At 40.0% G+C, this 27,550-nt stretch overlaps 1 protein-coding gene across 21 annotated transcripts in view; it reads right to left on the bottom strand.

Moving 5' to 3' along the window:
* PDLIM5 (PDZ and LIM domain 5) overlaps positions 1-27,550 on the bottom strand; it is a 185,022-nt gene that overhangs the window by 38,729 nt on the left and 118,743 nt on the right. For 14 of the 21 annotated variants that reach the window (XM_074950615.1, XM_074950611.1, XM_074950621.1 and 11 more), the window contains 5 exons: positions 23,227-23,355; positions 22,621-22,827; positions 20,975-21,124; positions 20,273-20,407; positions 1,018-1,202 (listed from right to left, as the gene is read on the bottom strand). In XM_074950615.1, coding sequence (XP_074806716.1) covers positions 1,018-1,202; positions 20,273-20,407; positions 20,975-21,124; positions 22,621-22,827; positions 23,227-23,355 — 806 coding nt within the window. Of the gene's footprint in view, positions 1-1,017; positions 1,203-20,272; positions 20,408-20,974; positions 21,125-22,030; positions 22,118-22,620; positions 22,828-23,226; positions 23,356-27,550 lie in introns of all 21 variants that reach the window. The other 7 variants (XM_074950628.1, XM_074950629.1, XM_074950630.1 and 4 more) reach the window with 4 other exon arrangements.

Genomic DNA, 27,550 nt, shown 5'->3' with positions numbered 1-27,550 from the left:
AAAAAAAAAAAAGATACTTAATGGGTCATGTTCCATCAGAAGCGCAAGAGAGAAAACCCATCTCATTCTTACAAGGAAACTGATTGTTATAATTTGATCATCAATAAAAACTTCCCTGGTTACTTACAAACGAATGTTCAAGTACAGCCTGGGGCCAAAGATAATCTCAGTTTCAGAAGCAATGTAATTAAAAAGGGTTACACCATCTCAGTATACTACACATCATTACCACAAAATGAAGATGAATTTTTATGTGGCATACTCCTTAGAACAAATACTTATGGAAAATAAACATCTTTCCTCCTGGATCACACCACTGTCTTGCTCTTTTGGTTTTTAAAAAGTGACCATGAGTGTATTCTCCATAAGAAAGCTATCTCAGCATTGGTGCACATGGATAACATTTACTAAAACATGTTCAAAGTTAAAAAAATCTTTCACTTTGTTCTTACAGGAACCAACCTTTAAGATCTGCGCTATAAAAACTAAAAAAATTGCACATTCCCTTTTTGGTACCAAAGGTAACAAACCAGAAATATCAAACACTTAACCAGCTCTGCATAATGCTGATGAATGATTTTCAAAATATATAAAATCCAGCTGGGAGAAGGGCATAGTTGCAACATGCTATATGTATTTTTCTTCTTCACAGACAAAATATACCTCACACACATCTGGGAAATGTCCACTTATAAAATTTTAAATATCATTTATCTGACTTAAACAAACAAACTAAGGATTTGAGATTTCAAATGTACTCACAATAAGAAAATCAATTACATACATGGGACATTCACAAAAAAGGTACAGGGTCAGGCCCACAAGTACATTTAAAATGAAATTGACCTAAAAAGTAACAGCAATGAATATTATTAAATGACAAAATTGGATGAGCAATCCAAATGAAATAATCTGAATTTAAATATTGCTTTAATTATTATAGTCAAATAAACTTGACTATTTTAATAAGGCGTCTAAAGTTCTCTAAGTGAGTAAGAAAGGCTTCTTTAAAGTTACCTGCTTGGTTCGAAGGTTGCCAACCTGAGTATTTGACAGCACTCTGAGGTCCGGTTGGTTTAAAGGCTGTAGCAGATGTGATATTGGCCGCAGCTGGTTTGGTGTCAGTTTTGTCTGGACTTACAGGCATGCTCCTCACTGGGGCAGCGGCATACGCAACAGGCTGTGAAGCCTCCAGGGAATCACTGTTCAGAGACAAAAAGTATTTCTTACCCAAAACAGGAACACACCGAAGTGATGGTATATGTAAGACCAAGATGTAACGGGTTTTCCATTCATACTAAACCACGAGTTGCATGAGCAGTTTTATCATAATCATACTTGAAATTACTTTCTCTTATGCAAAAAGTCACAGATTGGTCCCAAATCCTACAAAACCTTGCCCTCAAGACGCCTTTTAAAATCAAAATTTATTTAAAAACTAAGCCCACCTATCTTTTCTCTTCTCCGCTATGCATACTCTCTCTTACTGAGGGTTGGTTTTTTTGAATACTGCATATTTAGAAACTAAATGTTCCTGCTAAGACCAAATTACCGGTATATACTTTTTAAAAGCTATTTTCTTAAAGTTTCCACAAATAGTCAACATAAAAGTCCCTTTTACAGCATCTTTTCTAAACACCTAAATTTGTCACTGAACAGGAGTAGAGGTAGAATTCTCTACTGCAAACTCAGCATGACTCGAAGACTATTCCATTACTGATTTTTAAAATAGTTTAACATTTTCTTCCTGGATAGTGGGTTAGTGTCCACATGTTCATGTTTTATTTGTAGCTCTCCATAAAAATGTCAGCACAAAAATGACTGACACACATAAGTGATGGGCAACTACATTCCCATATCTGATTACTTTAGTATTTGAAAAGAGCTTTAGTCGTTTCATACCTGCATGTTTGAAAGCACAAACATCTCAAAGATTTGTGCAAGGTTACTTGTTTTAAAAACCCTAGTATTTATCTTTGAAAAATGAAAAATATTTTAGTAAGAAACCTTTAAAATAATACTATACTTGCTAAGGAAAGTAATTTGTAAACGAATAGAACCACAAACAGCAGGAAACATTAACTATTTCTGTAACACAAAGACATGGCACAACAGAGCCAAAGCCACATCCATATTTTGTCCCTCCTTGAAATCTGAAATTCTAACACCTTTGAAATCCTATAAACTTTACAACTCTACAGCACATGTGGATTGACTGCCACGTACTGAAACACAGCTATGCTTGGTATTAGCATATGATACCAAGTTTGTCTCGTAAAAATCCCTGAGACTTTTTAGTGAAAACTAGTTAATACATGTGCACAATAATGACTTGTCTATAAAAAAAAAAAAGAATTTTAATACTCTCCAGCGCTATCCCTCATTATGAACTAGTGACCTCGCCTTCTGTTTGCCAGTAACAGTGAAGTGTCAATATTTCATGTGCCTAATCCACAAACAAGGAAATTCAGACTTAAGTTAAAACCAAATCCTCAGTTCACCTCATTGTATTTACAGCAGTTATTGCAATTACACAAACCTTTAATTATCGGAATAGCTGTGATCAGCTGCCCTGGTGACTGATTTACTATTTATTGTATGTATGTGCAGTGCCATACTGAGCATAAAAAGGAAACCCCCATGTTCTGTAGCGTTAATATGTTTGTCAAAAAATTGTTGGAGGCACAAATCCACAGATTACTGATTCTTTAGAAGCTTAAAATATACACCCTTTCAACAGCAGGCTTTAAGGAGGTGTTAAGGATCTGTAGTACCAAAGTGTGTATATTTGAAGACAGTCAGAAAGGACATGATTAAATAGTAGCCCATCTACTGATGAGGATTAGACACGTAGGCCTTGTCTTAACTATGAAAAAAGGTCTATTTTTAACTTGAGCAAAATTCTAGTGACGAAAGCCAATTTGTAGTTTTCACATAAGTGAGTTGGTTGAGTTAAACCCTGGGTTCCCCCAGGGCCTTAAAACTTAACCTGCTAACTTGCAAGAAAATGACAAATTGCCTCATCCTCACAAGGCTTTTACCTCAAGTTATCCAAGTCAAACTCAGAACACATTTTTTCATCGCAAAGATGAGGTCGAAGGAGAAGGCCTGTTCTAGCCCCTTTACGGTGGGTAAAAGGGCCAGAGTGGCATAAAGGGACACAAAAAGCCCTGATTCCAGCTGGGGGAGTGCTTCTCCCAGGAAAATTCTATGGAAAACAGTTGTAAAGATGTCTTCCAATGACCCTGTCTCAAGTCCTGGCATAGGGGGAGCGCCAAGGGCATGGATCAAGAGGTGAGAGGGCCACATCACAGTCTGGACCGCAGCATGCAGCACTGTGGAAATTTTGAGCAGTGCTGCTATCCACAGTGTAGCCTGGGTAGGCTGCTGTAAGTTAAAAAGCCCCTCAGTGCTGTCCCAATTATGCCAAAGAGTGTCTCTAGGCCCTGAAACAGCTCAGCATTGAGAGAGTACAAAGGAGGCTTAAACTCACTCTAGCATGCCCTTCCCCCCTGCCCCACCTTAAAGTACAGCGGAGAGTCTCAGCCCAAGAGCACACCACAAAGACTTGGATTCTACAACTGCTGATCAGCGTCCAATTCATTCAAGGTCCCCATCCTGATAGTTAAAACTTTTCATCATCTTGGACCAGACAAACAATTCTCCATCCACTACCATCCCCAGACCCCTGGGTGCTCATGTCTACAGTGAGCTAGGATAACTCATGAACTGGAGACACAGGCACTTTCACTGCTGAGTCCCATGCTGTGGAAATTCCCATCAGAGAAGATAAGCATATCCTGTAGTCTTATCGCTTTCAAAGGCCAGTGGGGGGGGGGGGGGGGGGGGAAATCACCCTTTCATAATAGCCTGTCTTCACTTTCTGTGGCAGACAGCGACAGGAAGAAAAGTAGGTAATTCAGCCATACCCCAGGACAGCATGAGCATAGTCTGTGCCTGCTTTTGTTTTTATACTGACTCTTAACGACTGTATTACATGCATCTCACTAGTATGATGAAGCACATTTTGTATTTCACTTAGATTAAATAACAGAAAAAAGTTAGCAGTCCGTGATCATTTGACCTTAATGCCACCATTTGGCTTTCTTTAGGAAGATCCTGTAACAACTTGGGTTGTTACAGTTTAAAGTGACCTTTAAACAGCAGATTATTTTTCCAGGAGGTGTCATTTTTCTATTTTCATTGTATGTTTATGATAAATTTGAAGTCCAAACAGTGACGGCATGCTTGTTTATTTGGACAGTATTTGGTTTGCAATTCATTAACACAGTACGTGCCGAAGGGCTGGTCTACACAGAAAACTTTTATCAGCACAGCTACGTCTCTCAGCATTGTGAAAAACCCACACCCTTGAGATGTGTAGCTATACCAACCTAACCCCCAGTGTAGACAGTGCTATGTCAACAGAAGAATTCTTACTTCGACCTAGGTATCGCCTCTCAGGGAGGTGAACTTACTACCATGATCGGAGAACCCTTCCTGTTGCTGTTGTGTTTTAAGCGTAGACATCGCCTATGTTTTGGGGGTTTTGTGAACGTAGCCTCCCTTTTAGCATGAGCAATTACCTATTGGTGTAAATGTTATCTGAATGCCTAAGCACCTGATTGCACCAAGAAATCAGGCAGAATCTCCAAATGATATAAGGTGTGCTGCAAAAAAAAAAAAACTGGTTCCACAAGAAAAATGAGGTTAAGGCCCTGTTTAAAAAAAAAAAAAATCAAGCACTAATATAGTAATAACTTAGGCGGTGATCCAAAGCTCACTGAAATCAATGGAAGTCCTTTCATTGGGTTTTGGCTCAGGCCCCTCAGATATAAGTAAACTTACTCCCATAAAGGCCTCAAAAAATGAAAGTTATTCAGCAAAGCTGACAGCAATTTGTTTTTCTGCTCCCTTGGCTCTTCCAAGTTTTCCCCACCCCAGTAGCTTTACATCACATTCATCTTGTCTTAAAAACTCAGTCAATATGGAAACCAGTCTTACAAGTGCTAATTTTCCCCACAAATCCCTTTCTGATTTGAGTCCATGATTCAGTCAGAGATTGATTAATGGGGTTGTGTATTTAGGGAAGACTGAGGACCTCCTGAATGAGAGTGCTCAAAACACATCTCCTAGACTGTCAAGTTGATATGATATACCCACCATCACAGCCACTCAGGCAAGAGCCCAATTATAACTTGAGGATTTTCTCAAGAGACTTTCTTTCTTCCTCCATTAGCAAAAATAGAAGCAGTTTCCTTTCCCTCCACTCCAAAAACCAATCACCACCTGACAAACCACCTTTAAAGTAAAATATGTTCCCTCATACAAGAGCACTCGTAAGAAAATCCTACTGAATCAACAGCTTCCTTTGCACAAAGACAGCTTTGTTTTTTAAAAATTAGCAAGGTGGAGCCAGATTCTGAGAGGCTATCAATAAGCACCATTGACTTGCATTCATTCTACCCAACTTACATCATTGGAGAATCTGGCTCAAAAATGGAAAAAGCAACTTCCCAAAGTGGAAGCACCAGATGTTGAAAACACAGCAGCTTGCTGCATTATAATATCCTATTTAAAAAACAAACAAACACACACATACATTTGTATGGGATGACAGAGGTAAACCCAGTGGACAATTGCGGTCTTTAAGACCTCTTTCAGCTGCTGCTCTATTTTGTGGGGGCAACAATTGATTTATTTTTGTTTATATAGGGATACACAAGTCATCTTTAACCATACTAAACTTGAAATATATATAGAAGTGCAATTTGGAATGCCTAAAGCACTCAGGACAGAAATAGTGAAGTTAAATATCTGCAATTGCAAGTCATCTCAAGATATAGATGATGACAGCTCACTGCCTGCGGGTCATAGCCAGCTGTTGCTATCTGAATCAATCTCATGATATTTTATGTTTTTATTAAAGCTTCAGCTCCTGGAGTCATGGGATGAAGTGAGACTCCCAGATTTCATTTAAAACCAAAAGGCAAATAAAAAGAGACCAATACTTTTTTTAAAAAAAAGAAAAATGTTGTTTTTAAGTTAGTTTTCTGATTTTTGAATGCTCAGAGTCCACAATACTGTGCTCCAGATGTAACCAAGGGAGAAACTTAACAGAGAAAAGTTCCAAGCCATGGTTTCAGCAGCCCTTGAGATGGAACTCAGACACCTCTTCCTGCTCCTTCTGTCTGTTCGAGTGACCAAAGAGATTGAAGTGTTCTCCGACTGGTTTTTGAACATTATAATTCTTGATGTCTGATTTGTGTCCATTTATTCTTTTACGTAGAGACTGTCACTTTGGTCACTTGATTATAGACCTAAAAGTGGCAATTCTGCAACAAAAAAACTTCAAAAACAGACTCCAACGAGAGACTGCTGAATTGGAATTAATTTGCAAACTGGATACAATTAACTTAGGCTTGAATAGAGACTGGGAATGGATGTGTCATTACACAAAGTAAAACTGTTTCCTCATGTTTATTCCCCCCCCCCACACACACACACTGTTCCTCAGACGTTCCTGTTAACTGCTGGAAATGGCCCACCTTGATTATCACTACAAAAGGTTTTCTTCCCGCCACCCCATCCCCTGCTGGTAATAGCTCATCTTAAGTGATCACTCTCCTTACAGTGTGTATGATAACACCCATTTTTTCATGTTCTGTGTGTATATAAATCTCCTCACTGTATTTTCCACTGCATGCATCCGATGAAGTGAGCTGTAGCTCACGAAAGCTTATGCTCAAATAAATTTGTTAGTCTCTAAGGCGCCACAAGTCCTCCTTTTCTTTTTGCGGATACAGACTAACACGGCTGCTACTCTGAAACCAGGAAAAAAAGGGTGGTTATTATCAAGTTAAGTTCAAGATCTCAGTCCAATGGCCTGGGCACTTAAAACTCAGCGATCAAGACAGAGGTTGACATTCCACTACTTTGGCACAATGTAACTTTCTTCCATAAGGATTAAGCTCTTCTGTGCTGAGACTGTGGAATTAACTCCCACTGGGATTAAGAGTCATCACAAATCTTTTGCCTGAAGTGCAAGGCACACTTCTTTGACTTGTCTTCTCTAGGCAAATCAGAACAGGATGTACACTGAAAACAAACTAAATGAGCAACGAAACCCCGACCAAAACAAAACACTACCCTGCACACACAGTTCTCACTTGGGGAAGAGGATGAGGGAGAGAACAAACCGCACGCCAGATGTTAGTCATGTTGCTTAAAACACTGCTAAAAGGCACTCAATCTATGGTAGTTGAGAGTGATCTAAAAACCAGAATGAAACAGAATAAAATAACGATCGGTGAGGTGTGAGACAAGCACCAGTTTCTCCCAAATTGCTTTTGGATCTTTACTGTAAATTATGATTAGGAGAATGAAGACAAAACTGAACAAGTGTCAGAAGCTGCTGTCTAATTTAGAGACTTAACGCTGAGAAATATGAATAAAACTAAAGCATATAGTGGACTGACTGACAGGCTTAACTGAAAAATAAAGAGAAATAAGCTCATAATGCTTATGGAATCCAATTGCCAGGACTGCACCCTTCAGTGGAAGTTACACGCGCATTAGAGATACATATTCTGAAGATGATTCTTAAGTCTGATTTCTTGTTGTAAAAAGCACGAGCTGTGCCCCTATATGAGGAAGGAATGTGTCATGTGTTTGTATAACATTTAATGCTAATAAAATGGGTAAATGTAAGGTAGAACTTCACATACTTCCCTGCACGAACTACCAAGGCTTGACTGAACTTCCAGAAATTGTGTGTTACAAGCCCACAGGGAGAAGTGACCAAAAATGTACACAGTACAATGTTCCTTTCACTGGATGTCATTTAGTGGGGATTAACTGTTTTAATAATCTACTGCTGTTTCCCCTCAACTCTGATTACAGAAATAAGAAGCCAGTTGATTTACCTGTAAACACACTAACTCAAAGCACCCGTGACTTAGGCTTTCCTAATTACGTGTGTAACGAGGAATGCCTCAGTCTGGTACACCCCAGTTTTCCACAGGGGGCAGCCAATAAAATCATTCAGACTTTCAAAGAACTGAAACAAAATTGCATTTAGATAGACATGTTATTGCTCCCTGATGTTTCCAGCAGCGAGAGATATTTTCAGAGCCACGAAGAAGTGGAAGTTTCTAATGCGGCAGAAGCGCTTTTGGAATGCATGGAGCTGCGATGTAACAGTCACAAATTCTGAAAATGTCCTAAATAAAAATGTCGTCTTTGTTACCAACTGACAAGGGTGCACATGGCTTTTTGTTTTTAATTATTAACAAAACCTACTTTCTTGCTGCTTCTTAGGAAAGATGACAGTTTCTTGATGAATGGGAGCTTTGAAGGAGTAGATGCTCTTCTAAAATACAAAGGTATCTGAAATTTTCATATCCCCATTTCCAGTACCATTTGTTATCTCTTCCACTTGGCATGCATCCCGTCCTTTCCTTTATTGTGTACAGTACAATTTTTTTTAAAAAAATTACTACTTTGTGTGCAGTTAAACCAGCTTGCTAAGTGTCATTTGCCACAAGCAAAATGCACTTCTAAGTGACTGCTTAGGTAGCCTTCTGGAAATCTCAGGTTTCTGCATTAAAAAGCATTACATTTTAACCAAGTGAGTTAGGAATCAAAGCATCCTTTTTGAGAACATCAGTGTAGAACTGTACAGCTACTTAATCTCAGTTCCAGAAATTGTTCTGAGCGAAGGTCTGTAATTTCTTTGACAATAATAGGAATGACAGGGAATTGCATCACTTAGGGAGAATGGGGGTAGACGATAGAAAATTGATTTTAGTTTTCATTGAGAATTAATTCCATGCTTATAGCAACCAACAGAGAAGTAACGTTATACAATATGCCTTGCACTGATATCCGGGACTGATACATTTGCTTGACCACATTGTTCCAGACTTGGAGATTGGATGTGAATAGCCATCACCACCATCTTCATTGAAAAGAACACCACACTAAACTTCACCTTCAGAGTAGCATATTTTGCTCGCACCATTCTGTATGAAAGGTGTTTAAACTCCATCTCCTCGCCTAGAAGCAGTGTCTTTCCAGAAACAGCTCCCAGCAGTCTTGAGCAAATTTGTATAAAGAAGGGGTTACGGAAAGTTTAAGCATCAGTCTGCAAATGTCTTCTCCATATGCCCCGGCAACCTGTGTAGTTAATTTCCCTGAAGAATACCAAATCCCTTATGACAAGGGGGGAGGGGGGGAGGGAGTTATAAAAACATGAAAAAAAATAAGGCACCTCATCCTTCTTGGAGCCTCACAAATCCAAATGGAATAGGATAGCCTTGATTCAGTTTCATTACTTCTAAACCTGAATGGTTTAATAAAAACATAAATCTTCCATTGTATTAAATCTTACCACATAATAGTTAAATATGAATCTCAAGCAGAACAAGACTGTGCTGCATACAAAAAGATGTTTGAATAAAATGCTCATACAATTTTACTGAAGATTTGTACTTATAGGAATGCTCATCTTACACTAAAGAAGGAGAGAAAGAAAAAGGACCTTTAATCTGACGTTTTCATCGTACATTTGCCATGTCAATGTGGGGAAGCATTATTTTACCTTTTTATAAACTGAACCACAGATCATTGTAGTGACTCACCCAAAGCCACACAGCAAGAAATTGGGATAGTTGAGACTATCCCCAAGAATCCTGACTCTCCATCACTTGTTGCAACTGTGCACCTACTAGATCAATAGATCATGTGCAGTATCACGGGAAACACGTATTAACTGAAAGTATATGCAACAGTAAAGAAGAGACTTTTACTTCAATTGATTCAGCACTCTCGATTAAATGCAAGTGTCCCAACTCGTCCTTAGCTGTCCAAATGTCGTCCTACTGTTTTCTCTGACAGAACACCAATTACAAATTGTGTCAAAGCTAGCAGCTGGCCTACAAGACAGAAGATGGGAAACCTGCATTTGCTGTTCATTGCACGTCTCCAGAAAAAACACATGTAGTTAATTGTGTCTATAGGCTGCATCATTGAGTTCAAACTGCTTTTCTTTGGCGAGTGAAGGGGAAGTGGAGGATTAAGTCCATGTTCCAGAATATCTGGAAATGTCCATTACACCCTAACCTAGAGAGACATCAAATGTATAAGGGAATGAGTTAATTTAGTACATTTTTAACTGCTGGACAGAATTCACTCCCACCACTTCCATATGTCCTAACTTCCTTTTTCTATCCCCTTCTTGCTTTATCAACATGGCTGTTTTAGCCCAGGATGGATCTCTAATTTGGATAGCTAGTCACCTCCTTGAATTTTTTAACCAAAGTAAGCTTTGTTGTCCTCTTCCGCCAGGCCCAACCTCTTTCCCCTCAGGAAATCTGATAATCTTCTACATAAGGACACCATTGCAACTTTAAAGTAAAAAATATGCAACGAGTTTAATCAGCTAAAATTCTGGTTTAAATTTTTGGGGACCATCCTGACTAGCTATGTGATCTGAAATGACTTGCCATGCTGTGGCTTCTCAAGAAACCAAGCATGAGGTGATGACGAAAATCTATACATTATTACAATCCGCATAAGGTTTGCAAAAAAGCAAAAACCATTACATAATGTTCGTAGATAATTGTAATTTGCCTGCAGAATGGTTCTGCAGAATACCTGGTGCCAAAAATATGGAGATAAAAGTCAAGAGAAATTGTAATAAATTCCTAATCTCCCCGCCAACCCATTCATCTTTATAAAAAGGTGTTTACATTTCACATTAAGAATATAAATATTTATATGTTGCTAAAAGTAACAACGTCCCAGTGATTTGTAAAGGAAAAAACATCCAGGATTAAAAAAGAAATAGGATGGGTGAGGCAATGTTGTTCATGCTGTTTTTCACATCAAGTTCTGTTAAGGAGCATATATAATCCCAACATCAGCAGCACTCGAAAATCAACTTCAAAGCTTCTTTCAGAACAAACAGAAGCCCCAGAGTATGCACCAGTTTAAAACCTATGAGGACATGGTACGTTCCTTTTCGCTAATTCTGCAGGCTGTAACGTACCGGGTACGTGAAGCAGAAAGGTACAGATAGTGCTGCATCATGTTCCTGTTATGCTCCCTCTAAAATGTTGCCACTCAGCAAGAGCAGTTGCTATAAGGGTTAATTTTAGGAAAAGCTTTATATTTTAATTTGCGAATATCAGATAATGCCACTCCTTTGCTTCACAGATAGTAGGGAAGGGTCTCATGACTGTAACGTCAGTATAGAAAAGTTCAGAAAAGACAGGCAGGGTAAAAAGGGAAGTGGTGCTGCATTAAGGAGCAAGAATATATACTCTTGTTCTGAGGTCCAGAAGGAGGTGGGAGGCAGACTAGCTGAGGGTCTCTGGGCAATGATAAAAGGGGTAATAAACAGAGGTGACATTATGGTAATGGGGTCCACCACAGACCACCAGATCATAAAGAGGCGGAGGCGGCACTTCTAGAACAAAGACGACATACCCAAAACACGAGACCTGAGAGTAAGGGGCGACTAACTACCAAGACATCTATTGGACAAGTAATAGGGCAAAACCCTTACTGAATGGGGGAGGCAACGTAGTGACAGATGATGTGGAAAAAGCTGAAGTCCGCAATGCTTTGTTTGCCTCAGCCTTCGCAGACAAGGTCAGCTCCCAGACTGCTGCACTGGGCAACACAGTATGGGGAGGAGGTGAGCAGCGCTCAGTGGTAAAAGAAGAGGTTAAAGACTATTTAAAAAAGCTGGACATGCACAAGTCCACGGGTCCAGATCTAATGCATCCAAGGGTGCTGAGGGAGTTGGCTGATGTGATTGCAGAGCCACTGGCCATTATCTTTGAAAATTCGTGGTGACCGGGGGAGGTCCTGGATGACTGGAAAAAGGCAAATATAGTGCCCATATTTTAAAAAGGGAAGAAAGAGAATCCAGGGAACTACAGACCAGTCAGCCTCACTTCAGTCCCTGGCAAAATCATGGAGCAGGTCCTCAAGGAATCCATTCTGAAGCACTTGGAGGAGAGGAAGGTGATCAGAACAGTCAACATGGGCAAGTCATGCCTGACCAATCTGATTGCCTTTTATGATGAGATAACTGGCTCTGTGGATATGGGGAAAGCGGTGGATGTGATAGATCTTGACCTAAGCAAAGCTTTTGACACCGTCTCCCACAGTATTCTTGCCAGCAAGTTAAAAAAGTGTAGACTGGATTGGATGAATGGACTATAAGGTGGATAGAAAGCTGGCTCAACAGGTAGTGATCAACAGGTTGATGTCTAGTTGGCAGCCGGTATCAAGCGGAGTGCCCCAGGGATTGGTCCTGGGGCTGGTTTTGTACAACATCTTTATTAATGATCTGGATGATGGGATTAATTGCACCCTCAGCAAGTTTGCAGAGGACACTAAACTGGGGGGAGAGGTAGATATGCTGAAGGGTAGGGATAGGATCCAGAGTGACCCAGACCAGTTGGAGGATTGTACCAAAATAAATCTGATGAGGTTCTGCACTTAGGAAGAATCCCATGCACTGCTACAGGCTGGGGACCGATTGCCTAAGCAGCAGTTCTGCAGAAAAAGACCTGGGGATTACAGTGGACGAGAAACTGGATACGAGTCAGCAGTGTGCCCTTGCTGCCATGAAGGCCAAAGGCATATTGGGCTTTATTAGTAGGAGCATTGCCAGCAGATTGAGGGAAGTGATTATTCCCCTCTATTCGGCACTGGTGAGGCCACACCTGCAGTATTGTGTCCAGTTTTGGTCCCCCACTACAGAAGGGATATGGACAAATTGGAGAGTCTCCAGTTGAGGGCAACAAAAATAATTAGGGGGCTGAGGGAACTGGGGTTATTTAGTCTGTAGAAGAGAATGGAGTGGGGGCGGGGATTTGATAGCAGCCTTCAACTACCTGAAAGGGGGTTCCAAAGAGGATCGAGCTCGGCTGTTCTCAGTGGTGGCAGATGACAGAACAAGAAGCAATGGTATCAAGTTGCAGTGGGGAAGTCTAGGTTGGATATTAGGAAACACTATTTCACTAGGAGGGTGGTGAAGCACTGGAAAGGGTTACCTAGGCAGGTGGTGGAATCTCTATCCTTCGAGGTTTTTAAGGTCCAGCTTGACAAAGCCCTGGCTGGGATGGTTTAGCTGGTGTTGGTCCTGCTTTGAGCAGGGGATTGGACGAAATGACCTCCCGAGGTCTCTTCGAACCCTAATATTTTATGATTCTAAAGCACAAAATTTCCAAGAAATTTTTGCAATGTATTGGGGACAATTTTTTAATCCAGAAAGTGAAGGATGTAATCAGAGGGACTGCAATTTTAGACTTGATACTGACCAACAGCGAGGTACTGGTTGTGAACCTAACAAACTCAGAGAACGGAACTGATAGGGAAGGGCCCCTGGGAAGAAAATCTAAGGAAAGTAGTTCAGGAGAGATGGCATTTTCTCAGGGAGACAATATTAAAGGTCCAACTGCCAGCTACTCTGAATCGAAGGAAACACAGGAATAATGGTGAGAGACCAATAAGGCTCCATCAGGAGTTCTTTAATGACCTGAAAGTCAAAAAGAAATCCTACAAAAAAGTGGAAACATGGCCAGTTTGCTAAGGAGGAGTCCAAAAGGATAGTACAAGCATGTAGGAACAAAACCAGAAAGGCTAAGGCACAAAATGATTTACATCTAACAAGGGACACAAAAGGCAGTAAGAAGATGTTATTTAAATACATCAGGAGCAAGAAAAAGATGAAGCCAAGTGCAGGTGGGGAAAGAGAGCCAATAACTGACTTCATCAAAAAGACTGAGGTGTTTAATGCCTATTTTGCTTCAATCTTCACTAAAAAGATTAATTGTAACCAGATACTCAACACAAGTAATATTAACAACCAGGTTGAAGGAATGCAAGCCAAAAGAGGCAAAGAATAGGTTAAAGAATATTTAAGCAAATTTGATGTATTTAAGTTGGCAGGGCCTGATGAAATTCACGTTTGGGTACCACAGGAACTAGCTGAAGCAATCTCAGAACCATTAACAATTATGTTTCAGAACTCCTGGTGAGGTTCCAGAAGCCTAGAGAAGGGCAAACATGATACCTATCTTTAAAAAGAGGAACAAAGAGGATATGAAGAATTATAGATGAGCCAGTCTAACTTTGATACCTGGAAAGACACTGGAACTAATTATTAAACAATCAGTGTATAATCCAATTATCCTCCAGGTGCTTATATAGAATAGCCAGGACGCATTTGTTAGAACAAACCATGCCAAACCAACCAGACTTCTTTGAAGGGTTACTGGGGAGGAGACGGGGGGTTGGTGAAGGGGGAAAAAGCAGTAGAGGTGATATCTTGATTTTAAGAAAGGCTTTGACACAGTCCCACATAACATTCTCATAACTCAACTAGGAAAATATGGTATGGATGAAATTACTGTAAGGTGTGTGCACAATTGGTTGAAAGACCATACTCAAAGAATAGTTATTAATGGTTTACTATCAAACTGGGAGGGTGTGTTGAGCAGGGTCCTGCAGAGGTCAGTCCTGAGTCTGGTACTGTTCAATATATTCATTAATGACTCGGATAATGAAGCAGAGAACATGCTTATAAAATATGGAGATGACACCAAGCTGAGAGGGAGGGCTTGCAAGCATTTTGGAGGACAGGACCTTGACAAAATTTGAGAATTGTTCTGAATACAACAAGATGAAATTCAACAAAGACAAGCGCAAACTACTTCAATTAGAAAGGGAAAATCAAATGCACAACTACAAATTGGGGAATAACTGGTTAGGTGGGAGCACTGCTGAAAAGGATCCAGGGATTATGGTGGATCACAAATTGAATACGAGTCACCAACGTGAAGCAGTTGCAAAGAAGATGAATATCATTCTGGGGTGTATTAATAGAAATGTTGTATGCAAGACATGGAAGGTAATTGTCCCACTCTGCTCTAGAGCACTGTGCGCAATTCTGGGCACCGCACTTTAAGAAAGATGTGGACAAATTTGAGAGAGTACAGAGGAGAGCAACAACAACGAGGTCAGGTTTTCTAAACCTTTTATATGAGGAAAGGCCAAAATACTGGGCATGTTTAGTCTTGACAAAAGTAGACTGAGGGGGGGATCTGATAACTAAGGTGACCATTTAGTCATGGAGGTCATGGCAGTCATGGATTCCGTGACTTTACTGGTCCTCCGTGACTTCTAGGGCTTCAGGAGGTAGAGGAGGGACTGTATGCCCCTGCCCTGAAACAGGCTGGCTGGAACCAGGACCCTGCAGCCCCAACCCCGCAGCTTCTGTTGAGGGCTGCAGTCGGACACGCATGCCCTGGCCCCGTGGCCTCGTTCTGTCAGGGGCTGCAGCCAGGGACACATGCTCCCTAGCCCCATGGCTTAGTTCTGTCAGGGGCTGCAGTCAGGGCCGTGCACCCCGAGTCGTGTGGTGTCCAGGGCTTGGCAGGGACTGCAGCCGGGGCTATGGACTCGAGCCCCACGGCATCCCGGGCTCAGTGGGGGCTGCAGCTGGGGCCATGCACCCTAGCCTTACTGATGTCTTACTGAAAGCTTAGCCTTACTGATAACAGTCTTCAAATATGTAAAGGGCTGTTATAAAGGGGACGTTGATCAGTTATTCTCCATATATAGTGAAGGCAGGACAAGATACAACGGGCTTAATCTGCAGCAAGTGAGATTTAGGTTAGATATTAGGAAAAACCTGACTAGAAGGGTAGTTAAGCTACGGAATAGGCTTCCAAAAGTGGATGTAGAATCCCCATCACTAGAGGTTTTTAAAAACAGGTTGCACAAAGTCCTGTCAGGGATGGTCTAGGTTTACTTGGTCCTGCAACAGCACAAGGGACTGGACTTGATCACTTCTCAAGGTCCCTTTCAGACCTACATTTGTATGATTCTACATAGACTCAGGTGGGACCATTGTGATCATCTAGTCTGATCTCCTGCACATTGCAGGCCACAGAACCTCGCCCGCCCACCCACACCTGTGATAAGACTCCTAACCTATGTCTGAGTTACTGAAGTCCTCAAATCATGGTGTGAAGACTTCAAGCTAGAGAGAATTCACCATTTATATTAGTTTAAACCTGCAAGTGACCCATGCTGCGGAGGAAGATGAAAACCCCCCAGGATCTTTGCCAGTCTGACCCGGGAGAAAATTCCTTCCCAACCCCAAATATAGTGATCAGTTAGACCCTGAGCATGTGGGCAAAACCCTGCAGGAAGATACCAAGGAAAGAATTCTGGTACATCAAGGAAAAACATACATTTAGTGCTGTCCCACACACCAACAGAATGCCTGCACTGTAAATCAATGTCACTTCAGAGATTAATACTGTGTGGCAGTGCAATAGCAACAACATACTCCAACTCCAGGGAGGTAAGGTGGTAGTAGTTGGGGAGAAAGCAAATGGCTCTCTCAAACCACCTCAGGGTGGTGGAGTAGTAGCATTAATGAGTTCCAAAGGAGAGCTAGGCCCATCTAACCTGTGATAGGTGTACAATATGGAAAAACTTAACATTAAGACTCTTTGGGGGATGGTGAGAAGAGAAATAAAAAAGAACAAAATGGTGTGATCCCAAAGGAATACTACCTTCCAAAATCCTGAGTTTGCTGTAGCCACAACAAGCAACTCAAATAAATGAGCTGCATTTGCCACAATATATCTGATGTTTCGCAAAATGGATTTATCTAACCTGGGTCTAAGAAAAAGAAAACAACAAAGCTGTCCATGCTCCATTACCCACATTATGTTCTAAGTTGCAACAGTCCCATTTTTAGAAAGGTTTTCCTACTGTATAATTTAGTGCCTTCTTCTCTTTGGCTAAGGATGCACAATTCCTATTACAGCTGATTACTAGCCATTAAGTTGTGCAATCATGTGGACTGCTGCTTAAAATAACCATCTTCAGCGCTACATCCTATGCATGTATTATTTCAAGACAATGTACATTGCAAGTATTGCGTATGCATTCTAATTGCTAATTTCTCATTTCTGCTGATTTATTTCTTTGAAATCTCATAAGGGCTGTTGTCCTCAGTCATAATTTACCATTTTTACCATAATATGCGCTTATCTTAAATGGAAGATGTTTGCATATTTACACTAATTTGGTTTGAACTCAGCCAGGCGACTCTCTTGTATTATCAAATGATGACACAAAGTTTTGTTTCCTTGGCTCCATCTATTGGTAAGCAGTCCTTTTATCCATATTTGCACTGGGATTATAGGATATGAGGGAGAAGTCCTGTCTTGTCCTGAAGTGTTACACGTCTTCCCCCCTCCCTTTTTGGGGGGGGTAATTTATGGTCTAATTTCTCTTTCATTGTTCTGAGCTAACCCTCAAGGTAGCAGTTTAAATATAATATTCTCAGACAGATGATTGTTTTACATTTCCCAAATCTTGGTTCACGTCCAATCTGTGAAATTAGTAAATGGCTTTGTTGATTTAAATCAACTAAATAGAATAAAAATACACAAATGTCATACCACCATCCAGGACCCCACACCAATACCTGCCTGCAGAGCTCAGAATTGAGCTAGTTCAGAGACTGAAACATCCTTAAAGGGGCATGATCGGGTTTGAATTTCTTTTAAAAACTATCTAATTAAAAATAATTCAATGCCTGAAAAAACAGTCTTTAAAAACAAAGTCTGTTGATACTATTTAAAGTGTTTTATTCAGGGTTTCCTGCTCTCTGGGTATTAATTTGAAGAGTTTTTGGGGAAGGCCAATAGCTGAAGTGACTAGGGCTGGCCAAGAAATGGTTTTCCCATCCTGCAAGAATTTTTGGGATTAAATAAAAAATTTTAAAATTAAAAAAAAAGCAACAACGTTCCCATCCTCAACTGGAACAAAGTTGCAATCTCAAATTTTCATAAACCAACAAACCAAAAAATAATAATAATTCAATTTGGGTCAATCAAAATGTTTTATTTAACTAATTATAAAACACTGTTTCAATTTCAACCTTTTCTTTTTAAAAATTATTTTAGTATAAATTAAGTAAAATTTCAAAACAAGGAGTCATTCTGAACTGAAAAACCAAAACTTTTCACTTGGAAAATGTCAAAACGGGATGTTTGGACTATTTTGAAATTTGTTGAAACTGACCGTTCCCCACAAACAGTTCAGGTTTTGATTGAGTGGTGTTTTTCAGTGCAAAAAAAATTTGAAAAATTCTTAAGCAACTAAGAATGGCTAATGTGCCCCCAAGTTTACCCCTCATTCTCCCTCCCTGTACAAGTGCTGACTCCCAATTTCACTTCCCTCTCATGGTGTTCGAGTGAGTCAGTAGCACAACATTTAAAAACCTCTCCTCCTCCTCCATCTGGAGAGCTGGGGGGTGGGGAGGGGAGGAACCTTTTGTAGTGATAATCAAGGTGGGCCATCTCCAACAGTTGACAAGAACATCTGAGGAACGGTGCGGTGGGGGAAATAAACATGGGGAAATAGTTTCACTTTGTGTAATGACCCATCCACTCCCAGTCGCTATTCAAGCCTAAGTTAATTGTATCCAGTTTGCAAATTAATTCCAATTCAGCAGTCTCTCATTGGAGTCTGTTTTTGAAGTTTTTTTGTTGAAGAATTGCAACTTTTAGGTCTGTAATCGAGTGACCAAAGAGACTGAACTATTTCCCCATGTTTATTTCCCACCCCCACCGCTCCTCAGACATTCTTGTCAACTGCTGGAAATGGCCCACCTTGATTATCACTACAAAAGGTTTCCGCCCTCTGCCCCCCCGCTGCTCTCCTGCTGGTAATAGCTCATCTTAAGTGATCACTCTCGTTACAGTGTGTATGGTAACACCCACTGTTTCATGTTCTCTGTGTATATAAATCTCCCCACTGTATTTTCCACTGAATGCATCCGATGAAGTGAGCTGTAGCTCACGAAAGCTTATGCTCAAATAAATTGGTTAGTCTCTAAGGTGCCGCAAGTCCTCCTTTTCTTTCTGCGAACTCCATTACTGATGCAGGGAATAAAGACATGGATGAAATCCCAGTTCTACTCAAGTCAATGGCAATACTATTGATTTCAGAACTTCACCCAATGCATTCAGATGTGCCAATGGTAGTATAAAATCTTTCAAAACTTCCAAAGGGCTTTTCCTTTTACTGCCCATGCAAGACTAACCTCTACAGGATGTCACAAAGGAAAAAAGACAGCTGGTTCTTAACAATTGACTATATGAACCTAACATGAAGCCTGCCCTAACAAAAATAATTTTCTTCTTTTCTGTTTAAAAGTCGATGCAGCAAAATATGAATCTTCAAAAATAAATGGATTCAGGATATTTTTCCTCTCATGCCTACAATTTATCTGGCAACTTCCCCAAAAACTGAGGCTGATTTAACTTTTGCTGAGATCCAAAGTGATGCCAGCAGCCCTAGAATAGGGGAGAAAAAAATGCACCTTTGCCTCACCCCCCCGCAGCTTTTGCAGCAAGTGGAGCTCAACTGCACCAAAAAATTGGACTCTGTCTCCTTCAAGTTCTATATCCAAGAGAAACTGTGCTGGTAAGTGCAGTGTTATCCATCTGGAAGTTCCCCTGTCAGGTATTTGCTGAACACAACTAACGAACCATTGCCATATAAAAACACCAATACAGATTTCTGGCTTTGTGGATGAAGTCCATTAGATAACAGTAGCTTCCAAGGAAGCTGATTCTAACATAGTTGCAGTTGGGAACCGAGAACAAAAGGTCCTGGTACATCTAACCTCACCAGCACTTGAACAAAGGGTATAAATGGCAATTATATTTACAAATATTTATTTGCTGTACCACATGCCAGTTCTTTGTTTTTATATATGAAAAGTCAACCTTTGAGAAATGGAAGTTCTTTGTTCCAATAGCTTAACATGTGGCTTTCTTGCTCATGAAACTGTTGCAAATATCTCACTCATACTAGAAGTCCCAAGTAAATGTATTTTGTTTCTTCTCCAATAAATTACCTGGAGTGGTCATGCCTCCTTAAAACAGACTGTGCATTACAAACAATACCGTGTACTTCAAAATCACACAGCTGTAGGGAAGAAATTTTTGCTCAATTAATGGGACATCAACTATGTTAGGACCACCAAAGTGCAGATTAGTTCTGCAAAGTGGATTCAGTAGTATACTGGACCGGTGATATCATGCAGGAGAGCACATCAGACAGATCATTTAGAAGATGAAGTCAACAGAAACCACACCAATACAGAAACTCGTGTCTTATTAGCCTACAGTGTCAAAAGAGCATCACTCTCATACAATACCTCTCTTTCTTTTGCAACTCCAAAGCACTCGTTGATTTCCTTGAGGGCCTGACACTTTGTAGAGGAGGTGGTTTAGTGATAGGGGTGATGAGAAGGGCATCCAAGAGTGAACGGTAGACATTAGGATCGGAGAGTCTAGCAAGCATTTAGAAAGACCTGGTAAATACACTAGCTATCCACATAAACTTGAAAACTGACAGGAACTACTAAAATAACATGTGAGAGCTGAGCTTCCCAACAGTTTCCATAAGAGTGTGACAAGAATTATAACTGGAAAGTGATCACTCCTCCTTGAGAAACTGCTTCAGTGTCTGCAAAATCATTTAATAATGGAAAACATAATAACTGTTTAGATAGCCATAAAATGTAGCAGTATAGCCTATGACATCTAAGGATCTAAAATCTGTTAATAAAATATCAATTAATCCTTAACCACCATGCAAGGCAAGGTGGTATTAATTTATCCAGATAGAAAATGGGCATCACGAGACCCAGAAAAGTTTAAGTTATTGCCCCAGACTCAGCCAGTAGCAGAGCTGGGAGTAAAACAGGAGCCTTGGCTCTATTCTAACCCCATACGCGTACTGCTAACGTGAAAGTTAACGTTTCTGATTTTACATCTCTCCCAGTTAACTCCTCTATGAGCACGAGCTTTTTGAAACGGATTGATAACATTTTTTCCGTTTTACAGCTGGTCTCTACCTGGCCCGCACAGCGATAGCAGCAGACACGGCAGCAGCAGCACTGCTCATAACTTTTGAGCTCTGCCTGGAAGGAGAAGGAACAGGGATGGGAGAAAACTTTGGCAGATCTTCCAATGGATTTTCAGGCAGTGCTTTTCTAGTGTAGAAGCTTTCATTGAAAAAGGGAGGAAACAGAGAGAAAGGAAAGAGATCTCAACCAAGAAACAGTAGAAGCAGCTTGAAGTAATCACTGAAAACTGTGCCATCATTAAGATGCCACTTCTACACAAGTTGGTGGAAAGACTTCTCTGTTGACTTCATTGGGCCCTTAAACCCTAATATGGAAAAACTGATTTTTCTCATGAACAAGACTCTTAAGTGATCAATTCAGCTTTCAGTTAAAAAATCTAACCCAGTACAACAATTCACCACCTTGCGCCCTTATCCTACAACTAACTCAGCGTGGGCAAAGGGGTCCACTCACGCAGAGCTTGTTGTAGGATCAGGGTCTTGGATTCTCTGTCTAGTTCTTCATAAGAGCATCAAAATGAATTTGAAAGTTATTCTGCTGATCGCCTTAAAATCAGAATCAGCATAATATTACACCAAAAATAGCCTTAAAAAAAAAAAAAGACATTAAGGTACAAACATCACAAAAACTGACTTTTCCAAAAAAATTGAATATTTTCAGGTTTTCCTTCTATTTGCCTCCCTCTGTACCTTTTTCTCCACTTTTTCTCCCCCTCTCCCCCCCCACCCCGCTACAATCATTGTCCCCAGGAGGGAGGAGAATAAAAAGAAAAGGGGGAGAGACAAAGAAAAACAAAACCCAAAGATAAATATATTGAAAAATATTTTGAAAAAAATAAAAATGTTAAAAGGTCTATTTAGAACCCTGGAAAACTACAACTTCAAATTTTCCACACACTTGTTTTTCCATTTTTCAGTCTGCTTCAGAAATCACGAAACCAAACACCTGAATGACAACTGCATTTTGCAGTACAGCTTTGATTTAAACAGAGATATTGTCATGCGTTCACCTAACAGTCTGCTGTGTGCACACCATAAGTTTTACCTTATGTGACTTAAAGATGATCTAGACTGAGAGCTTGAGATTTTAACAAAAGGACTTGTTTCAAAAAAAGCCACAAACATATCATGCCTGCCCAAAAAAGTATCGAGAGGGTAAAAGAATATTATACACACATCTAGCACATTTTAGGGAACGATAGCAAGGATCATGAAGTCCAAACAAATCTGAGAAAATAAAACACTTGCCTTCCAGAAAACAAAGTCTAGTATAGGGTTACTGATACTGACTAATAGCAGTAAGCCTTACAAAGTTTCCTTGTTGCAAATTTGTCTATTTGAAAATTGAACTGAACCACTGCTATTTAAAAAAAAAATCAACTTCCTCCAATTTTCCCCTTCACTGCATTTTTCAGGAGAAAAGCATTTCACCACTAGGTCAACATATCATTTTCGTAAGGACTAATTCCTTTACGGCACTTCACTTCACCAAAACAGCATTTTGCTGTATTTTACTCCAGTAACTCCATGTTAGTGGATAATATGGCAATGCACATTTTATAGCATCACGCCCTAAAATGGAGATGAAACCACATTATTTTCATTCCAATTTTAACATGGCCAAGATTTGTGTACCTGACAGGAACAGGAAGCACCGAAGGTATGGATTCCACGCGTTGGACTGCACAAGGTGGCTCCATTGATGCAATTGTGAGCAAGGGTGGCTCAGAGGTCTGTGTAGCTACTGTGTGCTTATCAGATAGAGAACTTTCTGCACCAGTTTCATGTGTCATTAAGCTTGCTGGACCTGGAGCACTCAACTCTGCAGATTGAGTTATTTTCCTATTTGACATTAATTTAACAAGTAGTTATTATGAGACCAGATATGCAGAAGCATTGCAACTGGAATTCTTTATTTAATAAAAAACAAACAATAGTTGCTATCTATTTCTAACAGGGGCTTTTATCTGTGACAAGATGCTACTGGTAAAAGGCAGCACAGCACAGGGACTCTTCTACTGTATTATCTTCTAGATGAACAAAAAAATGCAGCAAGAAAAATAGGACCAGCCACAAACTGCTTCTTCATGACAGTAGCTTTTTTCAAGGTTTAACTTTGACAGCTTACAAACAGCCTCATTTAACGATAAAAGCAAAGTATGTAAGAATTTTTTTTTTAAATCACGATTCCAGCAATTTCTGATATACTTAAAACAGAACATGTGACACAAGGAACACTACCTAGTGTAAGTAGATGCCACTTTAGACACTGTGGCTACTTGGCTACTGACACTTAAAACCTGAACAGCAGCAGGTGGGTGAGGTGCACACTTAGGTAAGGCTTCCAAAGGATTGTCAAACAAGAGTTTTCTGAGGCAAAAGAAAGCAGAGATGTAAGTAGCACACTAAGCAGAGAAAATAAATATAAAAAATCCCCACAGTATCACAGTGTATAGCCTCTAAGGAAAATAATTACTTTGGTTACATACTAAAGGAACTATGGTAAGCTAACAGTAAAATATACACACGTCTGCTAGAGTTTTGTTTGGATTAAATCATTGGCAATCAGAAGCCTCCCACCACCCTCCACCCCATTTACACACACCGTCCCATTTACATGAAGTTGTGTAAATTTAGAAATTTTGATCAAATTTCAGATTTTGGCGGGAAGGTGGGCACTTCATCCACCTTTCCCCTCATTTTTTCAAACCAACCCAGGAGATGGCTGAACTAAAAATACAGAAAATGATACTTGTGCAGTCCACCTCCACCCCACTTTTTTTTTTGGGGGGGGACTAGCCCCAATGACAACCACAGGGATTTTGCCCTTTGCAATTATTTTCTGGGGCTGTCCTTGAATTCAGTTCCTACAGTCCCACAGATTTCACTGGGTTCTATATGAGACCCGAAATGCAGAGAAATAGTTTGACATCACAGGAGCTTGCTCTCCTTTGGGGAATTTTTCAATCATGTTTGGATTTACACCCTCATTTCTGGTAGAACAGTTACTTTATATTCTTTTTTCTTTGTTGGTGGCTAGGAAAGGGAATTACTTTAACACTAGCTGAAGCTCCCAATAAAAACCTGAAGATTACACTTATTTCAGAATATACTGTTGGCTGCCTTTTAATCAGCAAGAGCACGTCAAGATTTGACTATTCATATTTAATGCCATATATTAAAGGAGAATATGCAAATTTGTGATATAATATTTCTTTTTCCATCTGAAAAGTAAAGACCAACATTCCAAATTAACCACTTTGCACACATATTACTTTGAGGTTATGTATTTTCCCTCATTTTAATGGGAACAGTCACACTGACAACACACCTGCCTCAAAAGGTTTTTTTTTTTTTTAAAGCAACCCCAGAAACACATTTGTGACACTATTAAGACATGGTAACTTTTCACAGATGTAACTGAACAACCTAAAGACTCTTGTCGCCACTGACCTGCTTCATATTATGTCTATTTCCAGATATCTGGGACACCTATTCTTTTCTGCAGGCTAAAGTTGCCTGGGAAACTATTGAATGAGTGATCCTTGAAGGAGTGAATGGATAAATCCCTAAAAGTAATTTCTAAATTAGTTATAAACACTTCAACATTAGGAAGCATAAGGAATGCCCACATTTTAATACAATAATTTTATATGGGGAAATAATCAACAGACCAAATAAGATACAGCAGTTTGGTATATTGCCTCATGACTAATTTGCACTTTAATTACAGGAATGAAATGACAATTACAAACATTATACTTTACATTGTGAAATCTGCCATACAGGCAGTAAGGCTGGCTTTCATTCAGTAACAAGTTCCAGCTTCTTCATAAACTGTAACAAGAAAAGGAGGACTTGTGGCACCTTAGAGACTAACCAATTTATTTGAGCATAAGCTTTCGTGAGCTACAGCTCACTTCATCGATGCATCCGATGAAGTGAGCTGTAGCTCACGAAAGCTCACGCTCAAATAAATTGGTTAGTCTCTAAGGTGCCGCAAGTCCTCCTTTTCTTTTTGCGAATACAGACTAACACGGCTGTTACTCTGAAACCTGTCATAAACTGCAACGGCAATCAAACTCTCCCCTCTTCTGGGGTTCAGAAGTGGATGACACAAGTGACTGATTTTAGCCAAGGAAAGAGCTACACCACCAGGAAAATGAGGATCTACGCTAGCTCAGTGACAATAAATGCAGGACCTAAGTGATGAAATTAAGTCTACTGACCCTTGGATAGCCTCTTTCTGCATTGCTACATATATAATGGCTTACATAGCAATTACTCATTAATTTCAAATGGTCATGATTTTGAAAATAGGCTTTCTTTGGAGATCCATTTAAGATGTATCCTACTTAAAGAGTGTTTGAGACAACAGCCATTCACCGCTTAATGAAAACAATAAGCTTGGCTCATAGAACACCGGAAGTAGCCAATTATTTTCAAATGTCTTTACTACTACAAACTACAACACACACCTGAGCGCGCGCACACACAGACAAAACAAAGCCGCTTAGGTTAGGAACTGTCTAGGTGTTCTGGATTACTTTTCCTTGTAAGTGTGAGATAATACATGAATATACCATACCAACAAATAGGTATTTTCTTTCGAGTAAGAGGGATTTTTCTCTCCCAGACTTGTGAGTGAATTCAGTGCTTAAAGACTAAAATCAGATTTCAGCCTGGCATATTCTAGTCCCCTGAGAATGCATGCCCATGACTCCCCCTAGAAGAATAGGAACCAACCGCAAGCATCAGCTAAATTACTTTCCCTTCCCTACATTCAGAACACTTCCCCGCACTACAAGCTTACCCCATGGGTAAGCAAATGCACTTCACCCCTCTACCTTTCTGGAGCAGGTACTGCTATTCTTGCGATAGTATACCAAAAACTGTCCATTTTGCAATATGCATGAACATTGGGGGCCCAGGTGCTCATCCATGTCCACCATATCAGATGTTATCTATCCTGGAATTTCTTCCAGATCAACCTAGTGCAGTAATGATTAGGTGGGGATGGATATTAGTTTCCCCTTATTTAAGTACACACTTATTAAATGTGGTATTTCAAATAAGTTACAAGAGAGAACGCTAAAAACTTAACAAGAGGGAAGGACAGTTTTATCTACACTCTTCTAAGATAAAGCCGTCTTAGTATGTGCCAGAAATGAACATGAAAGCTAGCCCTAAACTCATCTTGTTGCACATCTGGAGATGGTCCAACCTATGAAAACAGTGTTGATGGGCCTTTTAGACGCTAACAATTCTTTCACTACTTTGTCTTAACCTTTCAAAATAAAAACATCCATTTGAAAGGGTACTTAGTTACACTACAATTTTAAAACTTGTGGATGTGTCAGTAACCACAAATAAAGGTAAAAGCGAAGTTTATTTATTTTGATCTTTAGAAGTGCTAAAAGGGCACCCTGTCCTATGCACTAAATGCTTGTGATAAATTAAAAATAAAAGTGCAGCTACTGAATTACCACACTGCCAATCCCTCTCCCCCTTGAACAAATCTCTCTGTCCACACCCATTTTTAAAGTGTCTGCGGCAAAAAGATGAGCCTTGCAACAAGCCCGATAAAGAATGAATATTGCCACTCTCAAGTTCAATGAAAGTATCATCCTATAAAATGCAATCCACCTAGTCAGAGGAAGGAGGGAGGGTCTCTCTTCCCAAAGGCCAGCCAGAGGGATTTTAGCTTCCAAGATACATTCAACCTCAGGAGGCTGCTGTTTAATGTATAGCTGGGATGTGGAAGTCAATTTTGTTTCCCTGAGACCTAGATGGGTAGGTCTTCGCATCCCCACATGGAGTATGTATATTGAAGCAATGCAGCTCTGCTTTCCGCAATTCATCTCGAATACATGATATGTCATGTGCCAGGGAAAGGCTCATTTTAATTAGTAGGCAAGACTGCAAATATAGTAAATTTAAGCATGTTGGTAGCATATAAAAAGGGACTCAAGTTTTCTTTTGCTGGACGCTGATCCATGGCTAGTACTTAGAAATAGTTCATTCTGACAAATACAATATTTGCAATAGTAATCTGCTGAATAGATCTCAAGATACTATTAATTCATAGATATTTAGGTCAGAAGGGACCATTATGATGATCTAGTCTGACCTCCTACACAACGCAGACCACAGAATTTCACCCACCACTCCTGCGCAAAACCTCTCACATATGTCTCAGCTATTGAAGTCCTCAAATCATGGTTTAAAGACTTCAAGGAGCAGAGAATCCTCCAGCAAGTGACCTGTTCCCCATGCTACAGAGGAAGGCGAAAAACCTCCAGGGCCTCTTCCAATCTGCCCTGGAGGAAAATTCCTTCCCGACCCCAAATATGGCGATCAGCTAAACCCTGAGCATATGGGCAAGATTCTCCAGCCAGATACTACAGAAAATTCTTTCCTGGGTAACTCAGATCCCACCCCATCTAATATCCCAATATCTAATTCAGTGGTGGGTAAGACAATTTCTTAAAATAATTTAATTATTTTTGCTGCTTTATTTCTTGTTTGGTATAAAAGTCTCAGTGTCACAAAATGTAGCGGTTCA

The sequence above is a fragment of the Natator depressus genome, chromosome 4, assembly GCF_965152275.1.
Source record: "Natator depressus isolate rNatDep1 chromosome 4, rNatDep2.hap1, whole genome shotgun sequence".
Classification (NCBI taxonomy): Eukaryota; Metazoa; Chordata; order Testudines; family Cheloniidae; genus Natator; species Natator depressus.
The sequence above is the reverse complement of the archived record's forward strand: the minus strand, read 5'-3'. Positions and strand labels throughout refer to the sequence as shown.